The sequence below is a fragment of the Poecilia reticulata genome, chromosome 16, assembly GCF_904066995.2.
Source record: "Poecilia reticulata chromosome 16, P_reticulata-male-v2, whole genome shotgun sequence".
Taxonomy (NCBI): domain Eukaryota; kingdom Metazoa; phylum Chordata; class Actinopteri; order Cyprinodontiformes; family Poeciliidae; genus Poecilia; species Poecilia reticulata.
In genome coordinates this window covers 23,481,411-23,500,385 of record NC_088845.1, presented here as the reverse complement: position 1 = coordinate 23,500,385, position 18,975 = coordinate 23,481,411, and the positions used below count along the sequence as shown (strand labels likewise).

At 38.6% G+C, this 18,975-nt stretch overlaps 1 protein-coding gene and 1 non-coding gene across 2 annotated transcripts in view; one reads left to right on the top strand and one right to left on the bottom strand.

Annotated features, from left to right (window-relative positions):
• Positions 1–663: 663 nt before the first annotated feature.
• On the top strand, positions 664–735 carry trnae-cuc (transfer RNA glutamic acid (anticodon CUC)). Its single transcript has one exon. It is a non-coding gene; the product is annotated as a tRNA-Glu (tRNA).
• Positions 736–4,406: 3,671 nt separating this feature from the next.
• adamts16 (ADAM metallopeptidase with thrombospondin type 1 motif, 16) overlaps positions 4,407–18,975 on the bottom strand; it is a 48,883-nt gene continuing 34,314 nt past the window's right edge. Inside the window, exons 18-24 of the mRNA XM_008432174.3 lie at positions 18,612–18,738; positions 7,579–7,783; positions 7,045–7,239; positions 6,871–6,927; positions 6,536–6,751; positions 5,987–6,134; positions 4,407–5,899 (exon numbers count right to left, since the gene is read on the bottom strand). Coding sequence (XP_008430396.2) covers positions 5,784–5,899; positions 5,987–6,134; positions 6,536–6,751; positions 6,871–6,927; positions 7,045–7,239; positions 7,579–7,783; positions 18,612–18,738 — 1,064 coding nt within the window. The 3' untranslated portion in view covers positions 4,407–5,783. The remainder of the gene's footprint in view (positions 5,900–5,986; positions 6,135–6,535; positions 6,752–6,870; positions 6,928–7,044; positions 7,240–7,578; positions 7,784–18,611; positions 18,739–18,975) is intronic.

The window sequence follows — 18,975 nt, the reverse complement described above, 5'->3', positions numbered from 1 at the left end:
CGGAAAACGCCTGTAAAATTTGTAACTTAATTTTCCTCTCTATGAGGTATATTCTTCCTTTTTATTGTATAAAAAGAACAGTAGCATCCGTAAACAGGTTTAACGTTTTTTGTGCGTTAGTTCTGAGTGTAAGATTTGTTTTATGCCATGGTATTTTGATTCAGGCAGTTTGTTGTGGCGAAAGACTCTACAAGATACGATTGCGACTCAACATGTACCCAGTAGGGGTCGCATTAAAGTTTCATTTTACCGTGTGATTTATAATTTGCGGCGCTTAAACTTGACATAGTGTTTAAAAAAGAGATTCACTGTTTATATTAAAACAGCGGAAAGTATGTTGGTGTCAAACGGTATTCTTCAGTGCCATAATGCATCTCTCTGTGGCGCTGGTATACATTCGAAAAAAAATGTCAGCTATGGTTTATTTATTATATATTTATTGTTTTACTGGAATGAGAAAATATGAGGGAAATAAAGAACATATTGCAACTGTAGTTGCGGGTTGTGTTTAACTATGCAGTATTCGACAATGATGGTTGACTGTTTTCATGTCAGGCCGACTTGAAAGAGATGCTACCAAATAATATACTACAAAGGTGAAGTTGTACTACACTTGATATATGTCACCTGACAAAAATATCGAGAGAACAATTTTTATAACTGTCCCTGGTGGTCTAGTGGTTAGGATTCGGCGCTCTCACCGCCGCGGCCCGGGTTCGATTCCCGGTCAGGGAACTAATTTTTTCCCCAACACTGTGTGTTGTGTTTACGTTGACAATAGACAAAGTAAAATGAGCTAAAATAGGGTCCAGGATAGCAAAGAGTGCTGATAAAATTGAAAAACAGTTTAACATTTTTATTCTCCCTCACTCATTTTTCACAAGTTCTGTGAGAACGTTCTCAATGTGTTCTAAAGTCTGTACTAGAACATGCATAAAGAACTGTTTTAACCCTGTGATTACAGCAGATTGTTTTTTTAGTTCAAATTTCATTTTGAAGGTGACTCTGGCGCAAAAAAGTTTTAGACTATTGTGACATTAAGCATCCACCAGTGGGATACATGCTGAAAATATTGTGAGCATGGTAGAAAAAAGGTGGCATGTCTTCTACAGGCAGCAGACTTATAAGAAAAACTCTTGGTTTGTTCTTTGTTCAGTCTTGTTATTTGTCTATAGAGCTGTTACCAAATCCCAAAAGGATGCTCTGGGTGAGGAAACTGTCGTGGAGCAATGGCAGAAGAACAAAAGTTTTACTCAAAGACTGGCACTCCTTAGTCTTCTCAGAAAATACAGCCCCAACCTTATGCTTCATAAAAATTTGAATCAAGCCACCTTTATGTTGCCTTCTGGTTTATATGCAAACCCTAGTCTACATGATCATTTCTAAATACCAGTCATATTTTGTTCCATATATTGTTCCTTTGATTTGCCATTAGAGGGTGATATTGCATCGCTTACGCCCTTCTCCAACTCTCAACCTCTCTTTCTAAACACACAGGATCTATTATTGCATGGAATTATAATGAAAGACTAACACTTTGTGTTTAGATGTGCAAACAAGCCTAGCTGAAGGTAATTTCCAGTTACTAAACAACTATAATATAAGGTCTATGGCATTCTTATTTTGCATAATTTTTCCTTCCCACAAAGACAAAAGGCACTTTGATTCATGATTCCTAGTCTTTTTTTTTTTTTTTTTTTTTGGTTTTTAAAATCGGGTCCAGACATTTCCCACAGCATTTGATTTAGATGTACTCTACAGCAGCAAACTGTCTGGGAGACATGTTCTTAATGTTGTGAATACTGCAGAGTGGTACCTTGGGGAAGAACAGATGGGAGACGTTGCATGAAGAAAACAAAAGACACCTCAATTTCTGTTTTCAAAGGAAAACAAAAGGCTGAGTTTATCAACATCTGTCCCTGGGGTTTTGATATCAGCTTCTCATAATGCAAAGATTAAAATTAGAGCATATTGCTAAACCTAATGCAGACTAGCCAGATTAAGTGAATATAACAGTTTTGTTTCCACTTGCAACTCATGTAGGCAATGTGGAGAAAATGTCAAGACCTGCATTGTCTGTGAAAGTGAGTCATGTCTTTGTAACCCGGCCATATGGAACGATGTGTTGTTTTTCATTGATACTGTGCAATCACTGTAGGGGTATTAGCATGGAAAAATCCCAAACTTTGTGGATAGGGTAGTGACCTATGGCAAAAAGAAATAGGTATTAGCGCAATTTTACCTTTGAGACTAAGATTTTCCTATACTTTCCAAAATTGTTTAGGATGTGAGTTAATCGTGTTTTAGAAATAAAGGGACACATTGTCTTTTCTACCTGCTGTTGCTTTTTCCGCTAAAAGTTTTGAGTAGAAGGTTTGTCAGGTTTGCTGTAGGTGCATCCTGATGGAATGATAATAAGCCTGTAACTTCAGATGAACCTTCTGAGTGTAGCCTGAAGGCTAAAGAGCCACCTCTCTCTCCAAACAGATGCTGTTAGAGATAGTCCGGCTTCTTTCAAGTGGAAAGGTGAGTGCTGTGTAAGCTTCCTATCTTCCCGTCTGTCTCTCACAGATAATCTGTTGTGCTACCTGACATGAGTGAGGTAACATTTTGAATGTGGCCTGATTGGTATCTGTCAGCTTTGTTACCTACAGGAAGCCTTTATCTGACCACTATCTCTTAGTAAACACACATGCTTCAGCCTTCTCATCTCTTTCTTTTTTGGGTGGTTTGGTTTTTATTTTTCTTCCTTTTGGCTGACTATGAAAATAACAGTTTCTGCTTAAGAAGAGTCACAAGAAATACTTTCAAAAAGGTTAAGGAATTACAGAAGCGATATTTAACTAAGGGTGAAAAGCTACGTAGTTCTCCTACAAATTACCTGCTGAAAGAATCGGACGACTCAGGTAAATCGGCACTTTTCCAATCAGTGAGCGCTCGATAGAAAAACAACAGTGTGATAACCCCACCAGCTAAACCTCAAAGTTATCTGCTTTCAGAACCAATAAGGCGTTTAAAGATGAAGCAGATGGAAGCAGCACAGAGCTAATTAAACGATACTGCTTTTTCTATGACATGCCCACACACGTCTGCGTTTCCTTCAGGTTACAGTATAGGGGAGACTTGTTGTAGCAGATAACAGAAAGGCTAAATATAATAATCCAGAGATGCTCTGTTTTATCCCTTTAAGCTTTCAATATGTCTGACATGGAATATGATGAATTTATTACTTTTGGCCTTTGGGAGGTCTCAGGTTGTTCAATTAATCTATATTCTCTAGGACAGAGATGATTGCATTAACATGACCAATTTATTCAAAGTAATAATGTTCGAGCAAATAAACATTTTAAACATGTGGGACAGGACAGTCATAGCTACAACTGAGCATCCCTAGGGAATGCATTTGGAGATAACCGTTTTAATAACAATAGCCATGCTAGCCAGAGTATTACGTTTGGAGAGTTGTGTTGCGTTGTCAGCAAAATTTAAATAAAACCTTTCTTTTTTCACTTAAGACAATTTAGCAGATGGACACATGAAAATGTCTTTTTTAGTTCATAGGTTGCCTCCTCCTGGTTAATTCATCTTCATCTATGACATCACTTCCACTGTTTCTTTCTACATTCTGTCATCTCCTACTTCTCTTCCTCTCTCGCTCTTCATCTAAACGCCTCAGGACTGTGCCTGCAGGTTGATGACAATGGCTATTTTGTTTTAACTGTCTGCGTTTCTCCGACTAGAGCTGAAATGAGGAAAGAGCAGGGTCCACTCCAGACACAATATGTCATAGGTGCTGAAATTCCCAAAACCACATTGGCATCACCGTTAGTCAGAGTCCTGGCTTGGACATCTGCAAGTCGCCACGCTGAAAACTAGATCTAAGCATTAGGACTGTCCTGGTTTTGGGGTTTGCTGGAGAACACAAACTCTGGTATGGAAGTTTCTTCCCCAGTATCACATTGTTCGAGTCCCATCGAGAGGCTTAGACCAGTGCAACCAGAAAATATATATTTAAAATAAAAATGTCACAGAACCAATGGCGTTGTATTTCTAAAGCTCTGTATGATTTTGGAAGATCCCAATAAGTCAGCGCACCATGTCTCACCCTGTCAGCCTAAAGCAATAGCAGGATGTATTATATTAAACATACACTGCTGATTAAAATCTCAAGAGACAAAAATCAGAGTAGGCAAATGACTCAAAACTGCATTTAAAGTCAAGTATGCTGTTCATCAGCTGATCAAAAAAAGAAGACCATGGAGAAAAAATATCAACTGAATGTGTGCATGTAATTTATGTATTTCAAAGCAAAAACGAGATAACACGAGGGGTTTTAATGTGTTCAACGTGCGCCGCAGTAAACAATTACAGTGAATTGCAGGAATTCAAAATTAAAGAGACAAAGAGAGAGTTAGAACATGTTTATTTATTTATTTTTTATTTTACAAACTTAAAATACAATTGTCGAAACCAACTGGTAAAAGCAGAGTATTAAACTATGAAGTACAAAACAACAGACTAGCCCCCTGGGACGAAGATAAAAAAACAGACAAAAACTTCAACCCATTATGAGGGCAAGGTGACAGCACCCTGCTGTGTTTAAAACATAAGCCAAAGAAATATAACTAAAAAGCTCACATTTCTCTCCTGAGTTTTTCTCCACATTGCATCTGTCCACTTAGAGATTCAAAGTTTATACTCCCTCTAGGAATACATTCAGTCCCACTTTCAGCTAAACAGGATGACATCAGACATCATGTTATGGCACACAACTATTGATGTTATTTCGTTTTAAATGCACAAAGTCAGACAGCCGGATCATTAACCATTGCCTAATTGCTTGCAGACCATAGTGACATGTAATGCATTGCTGTGCCATATTTAAGACATATCAAATGTCGCAAGACAGTTTAAATAATATGCCAACAAACTACCGTTGAAGATTGAACTTAGTTGTTTATGTTAAACACAAGTTAGGATATAATGAAAGGCTAAAAGTTGTTGTTTGGTCAGTATGTGACGAAACGCATGAAAGTACACAGCTTTAGGTATTGTGAAAGAGTGTGTATAGAGCTTGATAATACAGTCTTTCAACAACGCTGTATTGTAAAGCAAATAAATAAAACAAACAATACTGTACACATGTAACACAATTCTTTCCTGAATCCTAAGGATATCACTGTTTCTGTGAAATCAAAGTGACAACTTGTAGCACCACTAAGTATGAAGGCCAGTTCACACAGATATGTCTTCTTTCAAAGTAGCTCTCTGATGTATGACGTTTGGTACTTGACTGAAGAAATTTGAACTTTTCGCCGGATGTTTTTTGACGTCAGTATTTGGCTACATTTTTAATTGTAAATGCATCTTTGAAGCATCCTTTTTTTCCTCATAAGACCATGTGTATTTCCAAGTCAATAAAGAAAGACTCCATAACACTTGTTGACGCCTTGCAGTGTTTAAAACCTCATCTTGTCGCTTTTTGTCCAGGGGATGGTGAATCTTCTAGGTAGGAACCATTTCTTCTGTTAGCTTGCATCTTAATATTTCCTTCCCAGAATTCTGTTCTCCAATGCATCCCAATCTTTCTGTCAGAATCAGGTCATTCAGATGTCCGGCATCACAGAGAGAACCAAAGCCACAACATCTCTTTTGCATCTTTAAACCTTTTTCAGTGCTCGCCACATGCTTCTGACAAAAACCATATCTTTTCATGCATGGGCATCAATATAGTCCGTTGACTATTCAGCTACATATGTACCACCGACAGTCGCTTTGAATGGTTATAGGTTGGAATTTGAACAGGAGTGACAGCACTGCTTGCCATAGAACTTGTGGTTGCAGACTCCGTGTTGAGGCACTAGGTAGCACCAGTTGAAGTAATCCCTACAAGTCAGATCTGTGGAAAAACAAAACAAGAAAACAAATTGTTCAGTCTTGTTTCTGTCACATTTTAGGGAAGGTTAATAAATTAGGGCTTCAGTACCTTTCTTCTCTGGTTGTGGGCAGAAGTTCGTGTTGCAGGCCTGGGACGATGAGGGTCGGAGGTGGAGGACACAGCCAACAGCAGGCTTTCCCTGGATCTGACACTGCACTGTCCTGACTTGCACTCCTCCTCCACATGTTACTGAGCACTGTGCAAGAAAAGAAGTCCCTTAAAATGAACACAATGAAGTAGACTTTTGCACCAAGTACAAGTTCCTTTACTGTCTTGTCTCTTGTTAATCCTCAACTGCTCATTTGCAAAGCATATTTATACTGGAGATTTACCCAATGAGATTTACCCAATTGGATTCCGATTAAGTCAGCCCTGATTAATGACCAACTGGTCATAATATTTCAAAGAAAATTCCGATCTTTTTAAAATCAGCAAACACCAATATGCAAACGCCAAATCCCGCTCTTCAGAGTGGGATCTGTTACTGACTGAAGGAGACTTGCGGTTAGCTATTTTAAGGCAATAATCCATATAAGCAAGTCAAAATTAGGATACCAAACTCTGATCAGTCCGTTTCTAATCTTTATGTCATCTTACCCGAGACCAAGGAGATGAGTCCCACTCTGGTGACGGTGCAGCTTGAGGGAGAGGCTGAGGTGGGTAGAGGTGATGAGGCGTCCTCCATCGGTAGAGCGGTGGAGTAGTGCGGGTTGGACACTCGGCCAGGAGGCAGGGCCTTTGGAGCTCCATTTTGGGCTTGGGGACATGGTGGCACTTTTTGGCAGTAAGTTCTCTGTACTTTCCTGCTGTGTCCTTCGTTAAGAAAAATGATATTGAAGTAGGGTCATTTTCAATAATGTTCGTGGTGAGTGAACTTAAACACGGCAGCGACAATTTTGTTGCTCACTAAACTAAACGCATACAATACATACCTTTTCAGCACACTTGATGAAGCGTGCCTGATAACCCCGGCCACATGTTGCCGAACACTGAACGTCCGCAACAAATCACAAAGAGAAACAACAGACCACGTCAGCACAAAATTAACAAAGTTTGCAAACAAATACAACAATCTAAAGAATGTTCTAAAATCATCGCCACTGTACCTCTTGCCATGTGGAGACAAACCACTGGGTCTTACGTTGTTTCTGACAGCGTTTGATGAAGCAGGATTCTTGAGTGGCAGGTTTCTGCAGGCCTGCACACTCGCTGTCAGGCAGCGTGTGCGTCTGAGCACCTGGGTTGCTGCTCGTGCACAGCACGCCCCTCTTCTTCAGACCGTGGCCACACTTGCGTGAGCACTGCCGAACGCAAAGCAGCGTGAACATGCTGTGTGTGCTATTTAAGATCATGTGGCAATAAATGGAAAACTTTATCAGATGTAGATTTTATTCGTGACCCAAAGATGGGAGGTCTGAGTTTGTCGTCATCACAAATGTAAGAAAGTAGGTTCATCAAACAACAGTCATGTTATTTTTATTAGGGTTGCACAGGAGTACTAGGTGCAGACATTATATGTTCCTTAAATGTGGACTAAAGCTTTATGCTATAAGAAAACTTCTTTATATTGACAGACATCTGTCAAAAAAAAAAAAGAAAGAAATGTCTTTCTCAGTGAATGTTATATTTTACATACTCACCTGAGACCATGGCCCAGGGCTCCAGACCGGTGGACAGCTGTGTGTGTTGCAGGTTTGCCTCGTTGCTGGAGCTGAATGTGGACACTGAGAATCTGCCAGGGTGTCTGCGTTGGTTTGACTGGTTTTCTGGACACACTGAACCTGCCGTGTCTGCTCCCCTCCTCCGCAGCTCCGGCTGCATGACCCCCACTCCCCTGCAGACCAGCTGGAACAACACAACACAACACAAGTCCACTGAGTAAACATGCGCAGCTCCTCAATCACTTACTCAAGACAAGCCTGAAGGGCTTCATGAATGAGAGCATGATCGCTGTACGGCAGCAGTTGCTGAAGACCACCTGGGGTGCTTCAAATACTTATTTTCCATTTTGAGAGAATAACTCAAAGGAAGGGTGACTGTAAATCTTACATGTGGTGCTTTATGCTTCTTGCAAAGCATATTTAGTACTTTAGTAGCAGTTTATAGTCATGTACAAGTCCAGATTTAACTCTGGAGGGCATAAAACAAAATATAGCAGTGTATGTCAAAACAGCATCCTAAATCCTAATTCAAAAACTTTGACCCCCTGCTTGTCCAAAATCAGCCTGCACTACTGCTGAAACTTAAACATCAGCAAATATTGCTGCTGTTATAACCTCCATTTGTGCTGAGCACGTTTAAGCAAATGTACACAAGACAGAAAAACATTTTCTGGCTTTAAATAAACAGTTTATTTAGCTCCCTTCAGTCTACTGTTCCTCAGTTTCCAACAGTGCAGTTCATGCTCGAGTCGGAAGAAATAAATTGCACAATCCCCAAGTGCTCTCTCTTAAAGTTTTTTGCACCTCCCGCTGACCCCAGATGCATGGTTCAAGCAGCTCAATCGCTGACCTCATCACGAATGTACCCGTACTGTTTCATACCTTTCATGCATGCTTAACCACGTATTTGACAGTCTGTTGAAATACACGGTTAAGCATGCAGGCATAAAACAAGCATGTAAATTCAGTAATGTGTAATGTTTATTGGGTTGCAATCGGGCTTTTGTGGAGGTTAAACAACATCAAGAATTTGATTTGATTTTGTTTAAGCTTCTTTTGAACTGGCTGCACTAAGATCTCTCTCTATATATTATGGCCTTTATTAACTGGCCACTTTCACCCCTTTTGGCCTTCAGAATTGCATTGATGGCAAATATTCCACAAGGCATAGGAAATATTCCTCAGAGTCCATGTTGATGTGAGACCATCATGCAGTTGGCTGCAAATTTAATCATTGCACTAAATCCCAAAGGCACTCCATTGGAAAGAGGTCTGGTGACTGTGGATTGGAGTACACTGTTCATGTTCAAGAAAGCAATTTGAGACAGTTTGAGCTTTGTGATACATTAAGAAACTGGGCACACTCTGGTTATCAAGTGATGAATATGGTTAGCAATGACACCGAGATTGACTGAGGTGCATAACCGATGTCTGATTGCTTCAACTGCGCATAAAATCTTCCAAGAGGCAAAAGCATTAGGTTGCTACCATGTGACTGGCTGGGTTATAGTTTCCGTTAACCATTTGAACAGGTGTACCTAATAAACCGGGCAGTGAGTGTATATCGTAAGCTCTCTCACAACACTGAGACAACATTTTGCAAATCGATTTAAACTGTGGCTGCCTTTCAAAAGGAATGCCATTCATTTCACAACATTTCAAATACCGTGGTACGTGCAAGTTCCAGAACTGGAGTGAAAAACATGAAATTTGAGCTGAAGTATTATCATTGGAATACATAAAGTGCATAAAGTAAGTAAACAACTGGAGATCATCTCATTTGAATTATTAAAGTGTTTGTAACTTTTTTTATGTTAATAAAATAAAACTCAACAATTTAATTGCCAATTAGCTGGTGACCTAAAAGTTGAAACATACCAAAATATTGAAACCTAATCACAGAACTTTAATATTCATTGAAGTCATTTTTCTTATTTTAGTCTCAGCAGCAGTCTGTAAGCGTGATCTAACCATGAGTAAGGGTCAAACTCTCCAGACAGAACCACAAGGGTCAGATGTCCAGTCGAGAGTGTGTCAGGTGCCTCTGAGGAGACGGACCGTAGTGGCATTAATAACTGCTAACAAGTGTTTATAGCTCTCCTGCTGTGTGTGTGTGCGTGTGTGTGGTTGGGGGTATGTGTTGGTCAACGAGGATCAACTTTCACGAGTGGATATCAGTGTTGTTTTTTTTTACCTGTGGTAGTCCAAATGCACAGCCACACTAAGAAATAGTATGATATCATGTCATAATTATAAATGGGCATCGAGAACCATTCCCCATGATGTAATGCACATTATGTACAAATCACTGGGAGCAGACAGCAAAATTAAATAGCTACAATGTCTCAAAATAGCATTACATGTAGAGATGACTACAGCTGGCTTGCTTTACCCAGCATGTTATGGTCAGCACAACATATGTTTAATCTTTGCTCTCAGTTCATCCAGGAAGGGGTCCAATAAATAAGAAAAAAAAAAATATCACATCGCAAAAGCTGTCCAAATGTTGGCTGCTCAAAATGAAAGTTATACACTTTTACAAAAACAATTGAAATTTAATTGCCTTGCAATGCATCTTTTCTACTTAAACTTTTTTCGGTTGGACCAATGTGATGCCATAAACTTGCAGTGCGGGGGGTTTCTAAAAATTGTAACAAAAAAAAAAAAAATCTGAAAAGTGTGACATGTTCAGTCAGTGGAACTGTATTCAGTTCATGGGAAAACGCCTGGACTTAAATATCAGGTAATGCTGAAAAAAACAAAAACCTGCTCAAGGCAGTAAATAACTTAAAAACACAGGGGAATTTTACTTTCTATCATGACGGCAACCGCAAACATACAACCAGAGCCACAATGGAATGATTTAGAGCAGACAAAACTTGTTTATACAACTGAAAAGGGATTAACTTGAGAACTGTTGTTCACAGATGCTCCACATCCAATCTGACTAAGCTTGAGTTATTTCCTAAAAAAGGGGAAAAAAAACATTTTGCCTTCAGATGTGCAAAGTTGGTACAGAGACCTACTTGAAAAGACTTGCAGTTGTAATTATTGTTCCACAAAATGCTAAGTCAGGAGGGCTGATATGAATTTGTAATTTTTTTTCTTTTCTGTCACTGTTGCCAATTATTTTTTTTGTGCCATTTCATTACATAAAATCCCAAAGAAAATATAAAGGACTTTGTGATTGTAGCGTGACAAATCCTGTAAACGTTAAAGGGCTATAAATACTTTTGGAAGATCTTGTCAGTTCAACAACTGAGGATAAAAGATTTATCTTGATTTAGGAGAACTCTTGTAGTATTATGTTACAGTAGTACATGAAATAAGTACAAAATATCAGGGTTGAGAAATTGACATATACAGAATTACAATTCATCTATTTTACTAGAGCAAAAGTTATGTCACGATATGTGAACTTTGGCTTATAATATTCACTATTGACTCTTCACTTTGATTTTATTTTGACAAATTGTAATACAATAGTTAAAAAATATGGGTGTCATTAAAATAATGGTCTAACCAATTATATAAAAAAAGCATTTCTGAATGCAATAAGTCATTAACCAACAATTAATTGTCTGTAATTGTCTTAATAATCTCTGGTTTTACAACTGTTTACATTCACACAAACACTATATAAATAGAGATGCATGTGTAAGCACACCTAAGTAGCAAATGGTGGAGATAATGAAGCAGAAATAGCCCAAGAAGATGACTGTAAACAGTTGTGGGATTACTTTACAGGCACTATCACTGCTTCCCAAAGCCAGTGTAAACACACCGGTCCATTAGTGAGTAAATCCTGATCGGAGCTGTGAGCGTCTAATGGCGGGGATGTGCCTAAAGAGAAAGTAGACGGCAGAAAGGAAAATAAAGTGGAAAGAAATGTGAGAGAGGAACATCCACATCTAAGATAAACACCAGTAAAAAGGCGAGAAGGGGTGTTGGTAGATGTAGGTGGAGGGGAGGGGAAGCTGTACATAGTTACGGGTGACTAAAACAATCCAGACAGTGGGGACAAGCACAGCAGCCCGAATGTCAAAAAGCCACAACACCACTGGGAGATTAAAAGTGTAGCGACGTGATCGCGACTAAAACTGAATGACAGTTATCCTTGGCTGAGCGCCAGCTGGTATAAGTTTGTGTACGCAGCTGGACAAGGCTGGACAGGTCATAAAGGGAGAAAAAAAAAAAGACAACATCAAAGGGCCCAGGCCATTAGACTTATGTTTACAGCCGAACCTAAAACCACCAAGATAATGGACACAGCAGCGGGGGTCGTACAACAGATTGTGTGTGTGTGTGTGAATGAATGAAGGTGGTTAAGTTCCTCATACTGATCTTTGAAAGTTTCTCTGTGGGAGAATCACAAACTTAATGCTTGCGTTTTCTTTTCCAAACACATTTAGTTTCAATGCTTCACAGTGATTCATTTACAAGTAAGAGCCTAATTCAATGTTCCACTTTCACTGTGGCACTGTAATATAATCCAGTATATGAACTTGCTCCGTGTGCACACAACATTCTTACACATTAACATGTCAGTTTGCATTATCTGATCTACTCAAGGACGTAATCTAACAACATAGCTAAAATAATTCAATCTGTTTTCACAGAGTTCTTTTAAGGATGTAATTTATAAGCAGTTTAAGCTTAGATAACGCCAAACTAAATGGCACGTATCAAAAGCTTTGCTGTGAACATCTTTTTTAATTACCCTCTGATTCTTGTCTGCTGTGGAGTTCAAAAGATTTTTAAAGAAAATCTACAAAATATAATTCAATATACCTACATAGGTAAAACTAACCAACAGATAAATCACTTAGAGTACAGTGAGCTCATGATGTTCGAAAAACACACTCATTGCATTTTATTCCAGGCTAATAGCAAGTAAATATAGCTCATCATGTTGTATAGAAAGCCTTTTATCCTTCCACAAGGATAAAGTGTTTTTTGACATTGGAAAAATCTTCGTTAATAGAAATCTCCCAAATACAGCCCTGCAGTTAATTATGTAGACAGCAGAAAGTAGTAGCCACCCTCGCAGATCATTCTATAAGCATTTTCACCCACAGTGCCTGACAACGCTGATGTTTGTCATCCTGCTGGAAATCATCTGTGCAGTTGGCACATGTGGGTAATGCTTAAGGCATCATTTTTTTTCCTCCCTTGAATTAGCTATGAAAACAAGCTGGTCATGACTACATGTCATACAACATATTACTACACATGATGCAGTTAACCACAAACCTGCCACCTTTGCTTAAGGTCTGACAAAAGCTCTGGGGAACACGTGCCACAGTTCTGAGTAAGCAATATAGTGAAATCAATAATTCATAGGTCATTTGTTTCTGTCACAGAGAATGACAGAACTCTGTGGCTACGCTTCATTTTCCTAGGATACCTTTTCCAAAATGGAGATATACAACACTAAGGACGATGGAAATATCCAGCCAGTCTCACTGCTATGCAGAGGGGGGCAATCCCCTTTGAACAGCTGTTTGTTACTATAAAACATGCTATAAATTCTAATATAACAAGATTCCATGATTTCATGGGTAATTACATAATATTGGTACACCAAATAATACTGCACATATCACGGAGAAAAACAAAAAAAGCAGTGGACCTACTGGTGTATTCAGGAAAATGATTTCTCTATTGGAATGCCTTTTAAAAGGAAAGTGACAATTCATACATTGAGACTAAAAAATTGCTGCGGTTGCAGTCTGCTGTGATTTGGAAGCGGGCTGCTGTTAAAAAATGACAGGAGAGAGACAGATGAGGGAATCAGAGTAACTGAACACCACTGCCATCTCTTCACTATGTTGCTCTCTTTCCACTTGTGTGTGTTCATGTGTCAGAAAGGAATTTTGATTTTGGGAGCAGCAGCAGCAGCAGTGTCACACATTATGAATCTGTTGCATTACACAGGCATCCGAACACAGACCAAACTTGTATTTCTGGCACTTGTTTCAATTTTGTGGTCATGTATGTCTCCTTGCATCATTTAACGCATCACACAGTTCAAATGCCTTTTTCCATTTTACTTCATTAAAGGCATCAATACAGAAAATAAGACATGATGGATTATGCACGAGTCACACTCTTCCACCAGCTAAGATGCACCAAAGCCTTTTTGTACCTGGTGCTTGGCTTTTTTCTTTTTAAGAAATGAGAAAGATTTTTACACAAGAGCAAAGATCACTATTCACTAATATGGCAGTCTACCTAAAATGAGAATCTGAACAAGGAGAACCAAAGACAGGGCAATTGTAGTAAGGAAGGACAATCTAAACGACAACTATTAGTAATTCACTCCACAAATCTGGCTTTTTTAGACAGTGCCAAGAAGAAAGCCATTGTTAAAAGACATAGGCATTACCTATGCAAGAAATGCACATCATACTATAGGTATTTATATGCAAATAAATAAAGCACAATCATGCCCCACGTTGTGTTAATCTGTCTTTTGAAATCAGAAGAAATACACCCAAGACTTTGGTTGCAATGTAATAAAATCTCAGGACTGCGAATACTTTTACTAGATGCTGTATCTTGGGATCCAGCGCAGTTTTAAAAGCAGGAAGACAAAGCCCCATTTGGACAAACTTTTTTTTCTGGACATTGCTGCTCTGAATCAAAATTACGTCAGCATCTCAACTTGAATCCCTCTAGGAAATCAAGACAAAACTTGTCATGATTGTCCCTTTCATTTAAATGAAGCTGACTGACATTTCATACCGCTTCTAAGACATGATATTTAGAAAAGAGACATGTACGAACTCTAGTTTCAACAACAACTGTCAAATGTTTTTTTTAGATAAATTCCCAATCGATGAAGACTAGAATCTACATTGCATCTCTAACATACACTAAGTGGTGACTTCAGCAAAAAGTACACATTTATTCGGCAAAGAAGCTTTCAGCTGGAATCAGTCAACTGTGTATTGTATTGTTCTGAATTGTGGTGCAAAACAATTCAACACTTCCTTGTAATATGAAACAACAAAATACAACAAAATTAGTATAATGTGGAATAGATGTCCTACCAAATACAGACGATTGCAACAACGCAAATTGCAGAGTGGCTTTTGTTTATATGTGGAACCTCACTAGAAAGGGGCACAAATCTTGCAGTTGGCCTTTCTGTCTAGAGTTTACATTGGTATTTCTCTATACAGTACAATTTCCCCAACACACCACTGCATGACATACATGCTAGACTGATTAGAAATTCTGTTAAAGAGTATCGCACATTTAATTGGACCGCTGACCTGTCCAGGGCAAACCCCGCCTTTTATCCCGTAACAGCTAAGACAGGTTCCAGTCTCCTGCAGTCCAGGCCATGATACAGTGTGTATACTTTAGAAAATTAATGAATGATACATTATATGCCTAAGAGAGTTCACCATTACTCACCTTCCCCATATGTTGCACTGGTTAAGCTCTTACACGAGTTCCAAAGGTTCATGATATTGGGTCGTATCTTGGGGATGCAATACTCTGAGAGCAACAGCTGCTTTACAAATGACATTCTATATCTCAGCTGGTTCCTGCACATATTTAACTGGGACGGTGCCAATAACCCGATATGAGTGTTATATACGCAATTGTCCAACCTCAGTGCTCTGTATGAGGTATTTTGGCTTTAAGAGCAAAACAGAAATGATCAAATTTGCTCTCTGTTAAAGACCACTGTTTTCCCAAGTGCGTCTTTCATTCATATTTTCTGTCCTTTATGCTTCCCTTCTTGACACTGTCCAGAGTGGTGTAGACAAGGGAGGAACATTCTTCTTGTGTGTGCATGACTTCACTTGTGACCTGTTTGTCATTGGGAGAACCACTCCCTATGATGTCCGCAACATCAGAACCCATTGACTGATCAACTGTCTCGTCCCTGACTGTTAGGAGTGTACGTCCCGTGACCAAAGCAATAGTTAAATTTGCCAAGATCCAACATAACCCCACCCTGAGACCTGAGGAGTTCTTGCGCCGTACTCTTGCTCTGTCAGGCATTGTTGTTCATCAAAGAAACTCAGACTGACACATACCAGTGACAGTTTACAAAGTAGAGGAACACCTGGTTCCCCACAGTCATTTCAACAGAAACCTCAACATGTCTGATCGCCAGCGTTTAGAAGTGAATCAACATGTCCCATCAGATAAACTGGCTGTGAGCACATTTCTAAAAGAGCGAGTTCACAGAACGATTGTTTCCGAAAGAGCTTGCAAACTAATGTGAATTTAGACACACAACTCCTTAGTAGGTAGATTTTGAAAAGCCACAGAACCTTGTCATCACTGTGAGATGCCATGCCGACATGATAAGAACATCTTATGAAAGTTTACTTTGTTACATCAACTCTGCACATATTTTTAACCAGAATGTAAGTTGCTTTGAAATACACAGCAGAAAATTTCATTCTCACAGAACATGTGCTTCACCTGCCTGACAGCTTTCATTTGCTTTCATGAGATAGCGTGGGAAGACTGGAATTGCCCAATAAGCATCTCTTTTGATACACCAAATCAAGAAACTACAGGTGTGAAGGTGTTGCAGGCAAATAATACACAGCAGTCAAACAGAATGGGGGAGAAACACTGTACAAGAGGACAGAAAGACTAAATGTGATACAATGAGGAGGGAGGTTCAAAAAGAAAAGTGCTGATGTCAGGAAAAAACAAGGACAACTTAATTAGGGATGAAGAATAAATAGATAGCTGTAGCAATCAAGTAAATAGAGTAACTCAAAAGCTGTGAATTGAAAGGATGAATAAACTACTAAAATTGCAACAGGACTAGCAAAGCACAAATTGAGATATAATGGATGAGTGTTCAATAAAAGGGGAACATGCAAACCAAAAATCAATATCGCTATTATTACAAAAACTTTTACAGGAATTAGAATATGGATTAAATGAATCGATAATGTAAATATAATACATCTAATGCAAATGATAGTAAAATAGCAAAACCGATGCTGATAAAATAAAAATGTTGATCTAAAACCCGATGACTACTCTTCAAATGGATATTTACCTGACTGCCATCATGCTAATTATGTACCTTCTTAACTTAGAAGACAAGTATAAACAAAACATAAAATAGTATGGCTGCCAGACTTTAAATTGAACCGCAAATGTAATGGTCAATCTTAAAAATCTAGAGGGACCACTGGATCTGTCTAAGTATATCAAGAAGATTAGAAAAATATTAACACAAATCATATAATGTTTTAGGCATGTTTTGATAGATGGAAGAAGTTGGTTAAAACTTCAGTTTTTCTACAAAGATTAAGTAATTGACAGTGTTTAGAAACTTTGTACGTTGCAGATTAGCAAAGATGAATTAGTGTAACGATGTGGGATATCTTGATCGCATAATACTGTAATGTTTTGGAGGTGTTTTAATATGTTATGTCCTGTTATTATCTAAGAATGTTTTATTCTTGAGCACTTATGATAGCTTTCCTTCTCCCAGAACAATTATCAGATTGTTATCAATGATGCAATTTCCCCATTTGTAACATAGTTACCGCATATTATACTCTTCATTAGTGTATTCCCTGTGTTCCTTGAGTTAGTTTCTGCCTCATGTCTATTGGTTTCCCTCCCTGAGATGGTGCCATGAAGCCTCAGGGTACACTCTGAAATGGTATCTAATGGTAATTAGTTAATTTTTGTATCACCTAATGAATTTGTAGATGACCCGAATGGGACCCTGGTTTTAACTTTATGACCAGAGGTAGGAATCTGGAGCAGTTACATTCCTAAAGATATTTTATCTCTTCATCCACCAATAAATAGCAGACAGTAATTTTGGATATTTTCACCTATCAGCTATAATATTAAAACAACTCATGTCTTTAACTAATCTTCAGTAGTTCCACCTTTTGCCAACACAACGTTTCAAGGCTTTCATAACAACTTGTAGAAAATCTTGCAGTGCTTGTTACTCTGACTTTAGCAGTAGATTAATTTGAACATAAAATTATGTCCTTTTCCAGAAATGCCGTCGGAAACCATGGGACTGTAATTGCAAAAGTTTGGAGGTTGAATGATGTGTTCTTTGGTACCTTCCTGATCGATATTGATTGGGACTTTGAGCTAGTTTAGTTGGAACAGTGGCCAATCGGGTAACCATTTTGGAAGGTGTTCATGTATGTATTATCTATCTATTCATGGTCTGTACCCATTTAGTATTTGTGTGAGTTGCAGGGGGCTGATGCCTATTGTATGCCTGTATAGCATTGTCAAAGTAACTACACGTTAATGTCAAGAAGGAGTGTATTAGAGTGATCAGTATTTTCTTTACCAAGATTTGGAGCCTGCTAGCATCTCTCGTGCTTGACTTGTTGTTGATCCATACCCTGTAGACCATCCATCCATCTGCCCTTTCTGAACCTGCCAGGTGCCCTATAGCTCAGGTTTCCAACCTTCTGTGAGGTGAGATTGCAGTCATGACATCCAGTGCCCATTTTTCCACTTCACCACTAGCCTTTTGTTTTGCCAGTGGAGAGGTTCTGCTTTGAACAATGACGTCTGGTCTGACTGTGCCTGAAGGCTTTACTTGATGCATTAGCATTTTCTGCCTGTTTACTTCTTCTATACATTGAATAGGTGGAGGAACGTATATATATAGGGTTAAGATGAGAAATGGCAGTAATTTTGTTGGTATTTATTTCAAAAACAAATCTTTATACACGTCATTAAGAATACTGCATCCATTAGATCATTGATAAGTGAGTTAAGTGGTACACAATCACAATCCTTATGTAGACCACGTAGTACTGATGTGATGCAGTCTTATTTTACTGCAACGGTTTTCAAACATTCACATGAACTTCACTTCACTGCAAAATTGGGACTTGGCATCAGCAAATCCTTGATCTTAAATTCTTACAAGGCACAACATTCTTTAACAAAACAATCACAGCTTATGAAACAACAACTGTATTAACATAACATGAATTGTATACCACATAAGCACTGAACACAACACTGACCTGGCAGGACATGGGTGGGTATTGCAGGGCATCATTCCAATTCCTGGTCTAGTTCTGGGACTGCAGTACGTCACATTAACCTGCACTCTCAAGTCTTTGTAGCATGCTGCCTTGGTGTTCATATGTCCTGTTTGGAAGCATAGACCATTAAGTACACATTTTTTGAATAACAAGTTTAATGTTTTCACAGATAAAACGAACTAACATTGAAGCAAAACTGTAATGTAGAACTTTACTGTACATTGCTCAAGCTTAGCCAGTAATGTATGTTCATGAAATATTCAATTATAATATAAACTGCACAAATGTATGCAAGTGAACATGCCACATGATTGTAATACTGAGAAAACAATATGTTTCCGTT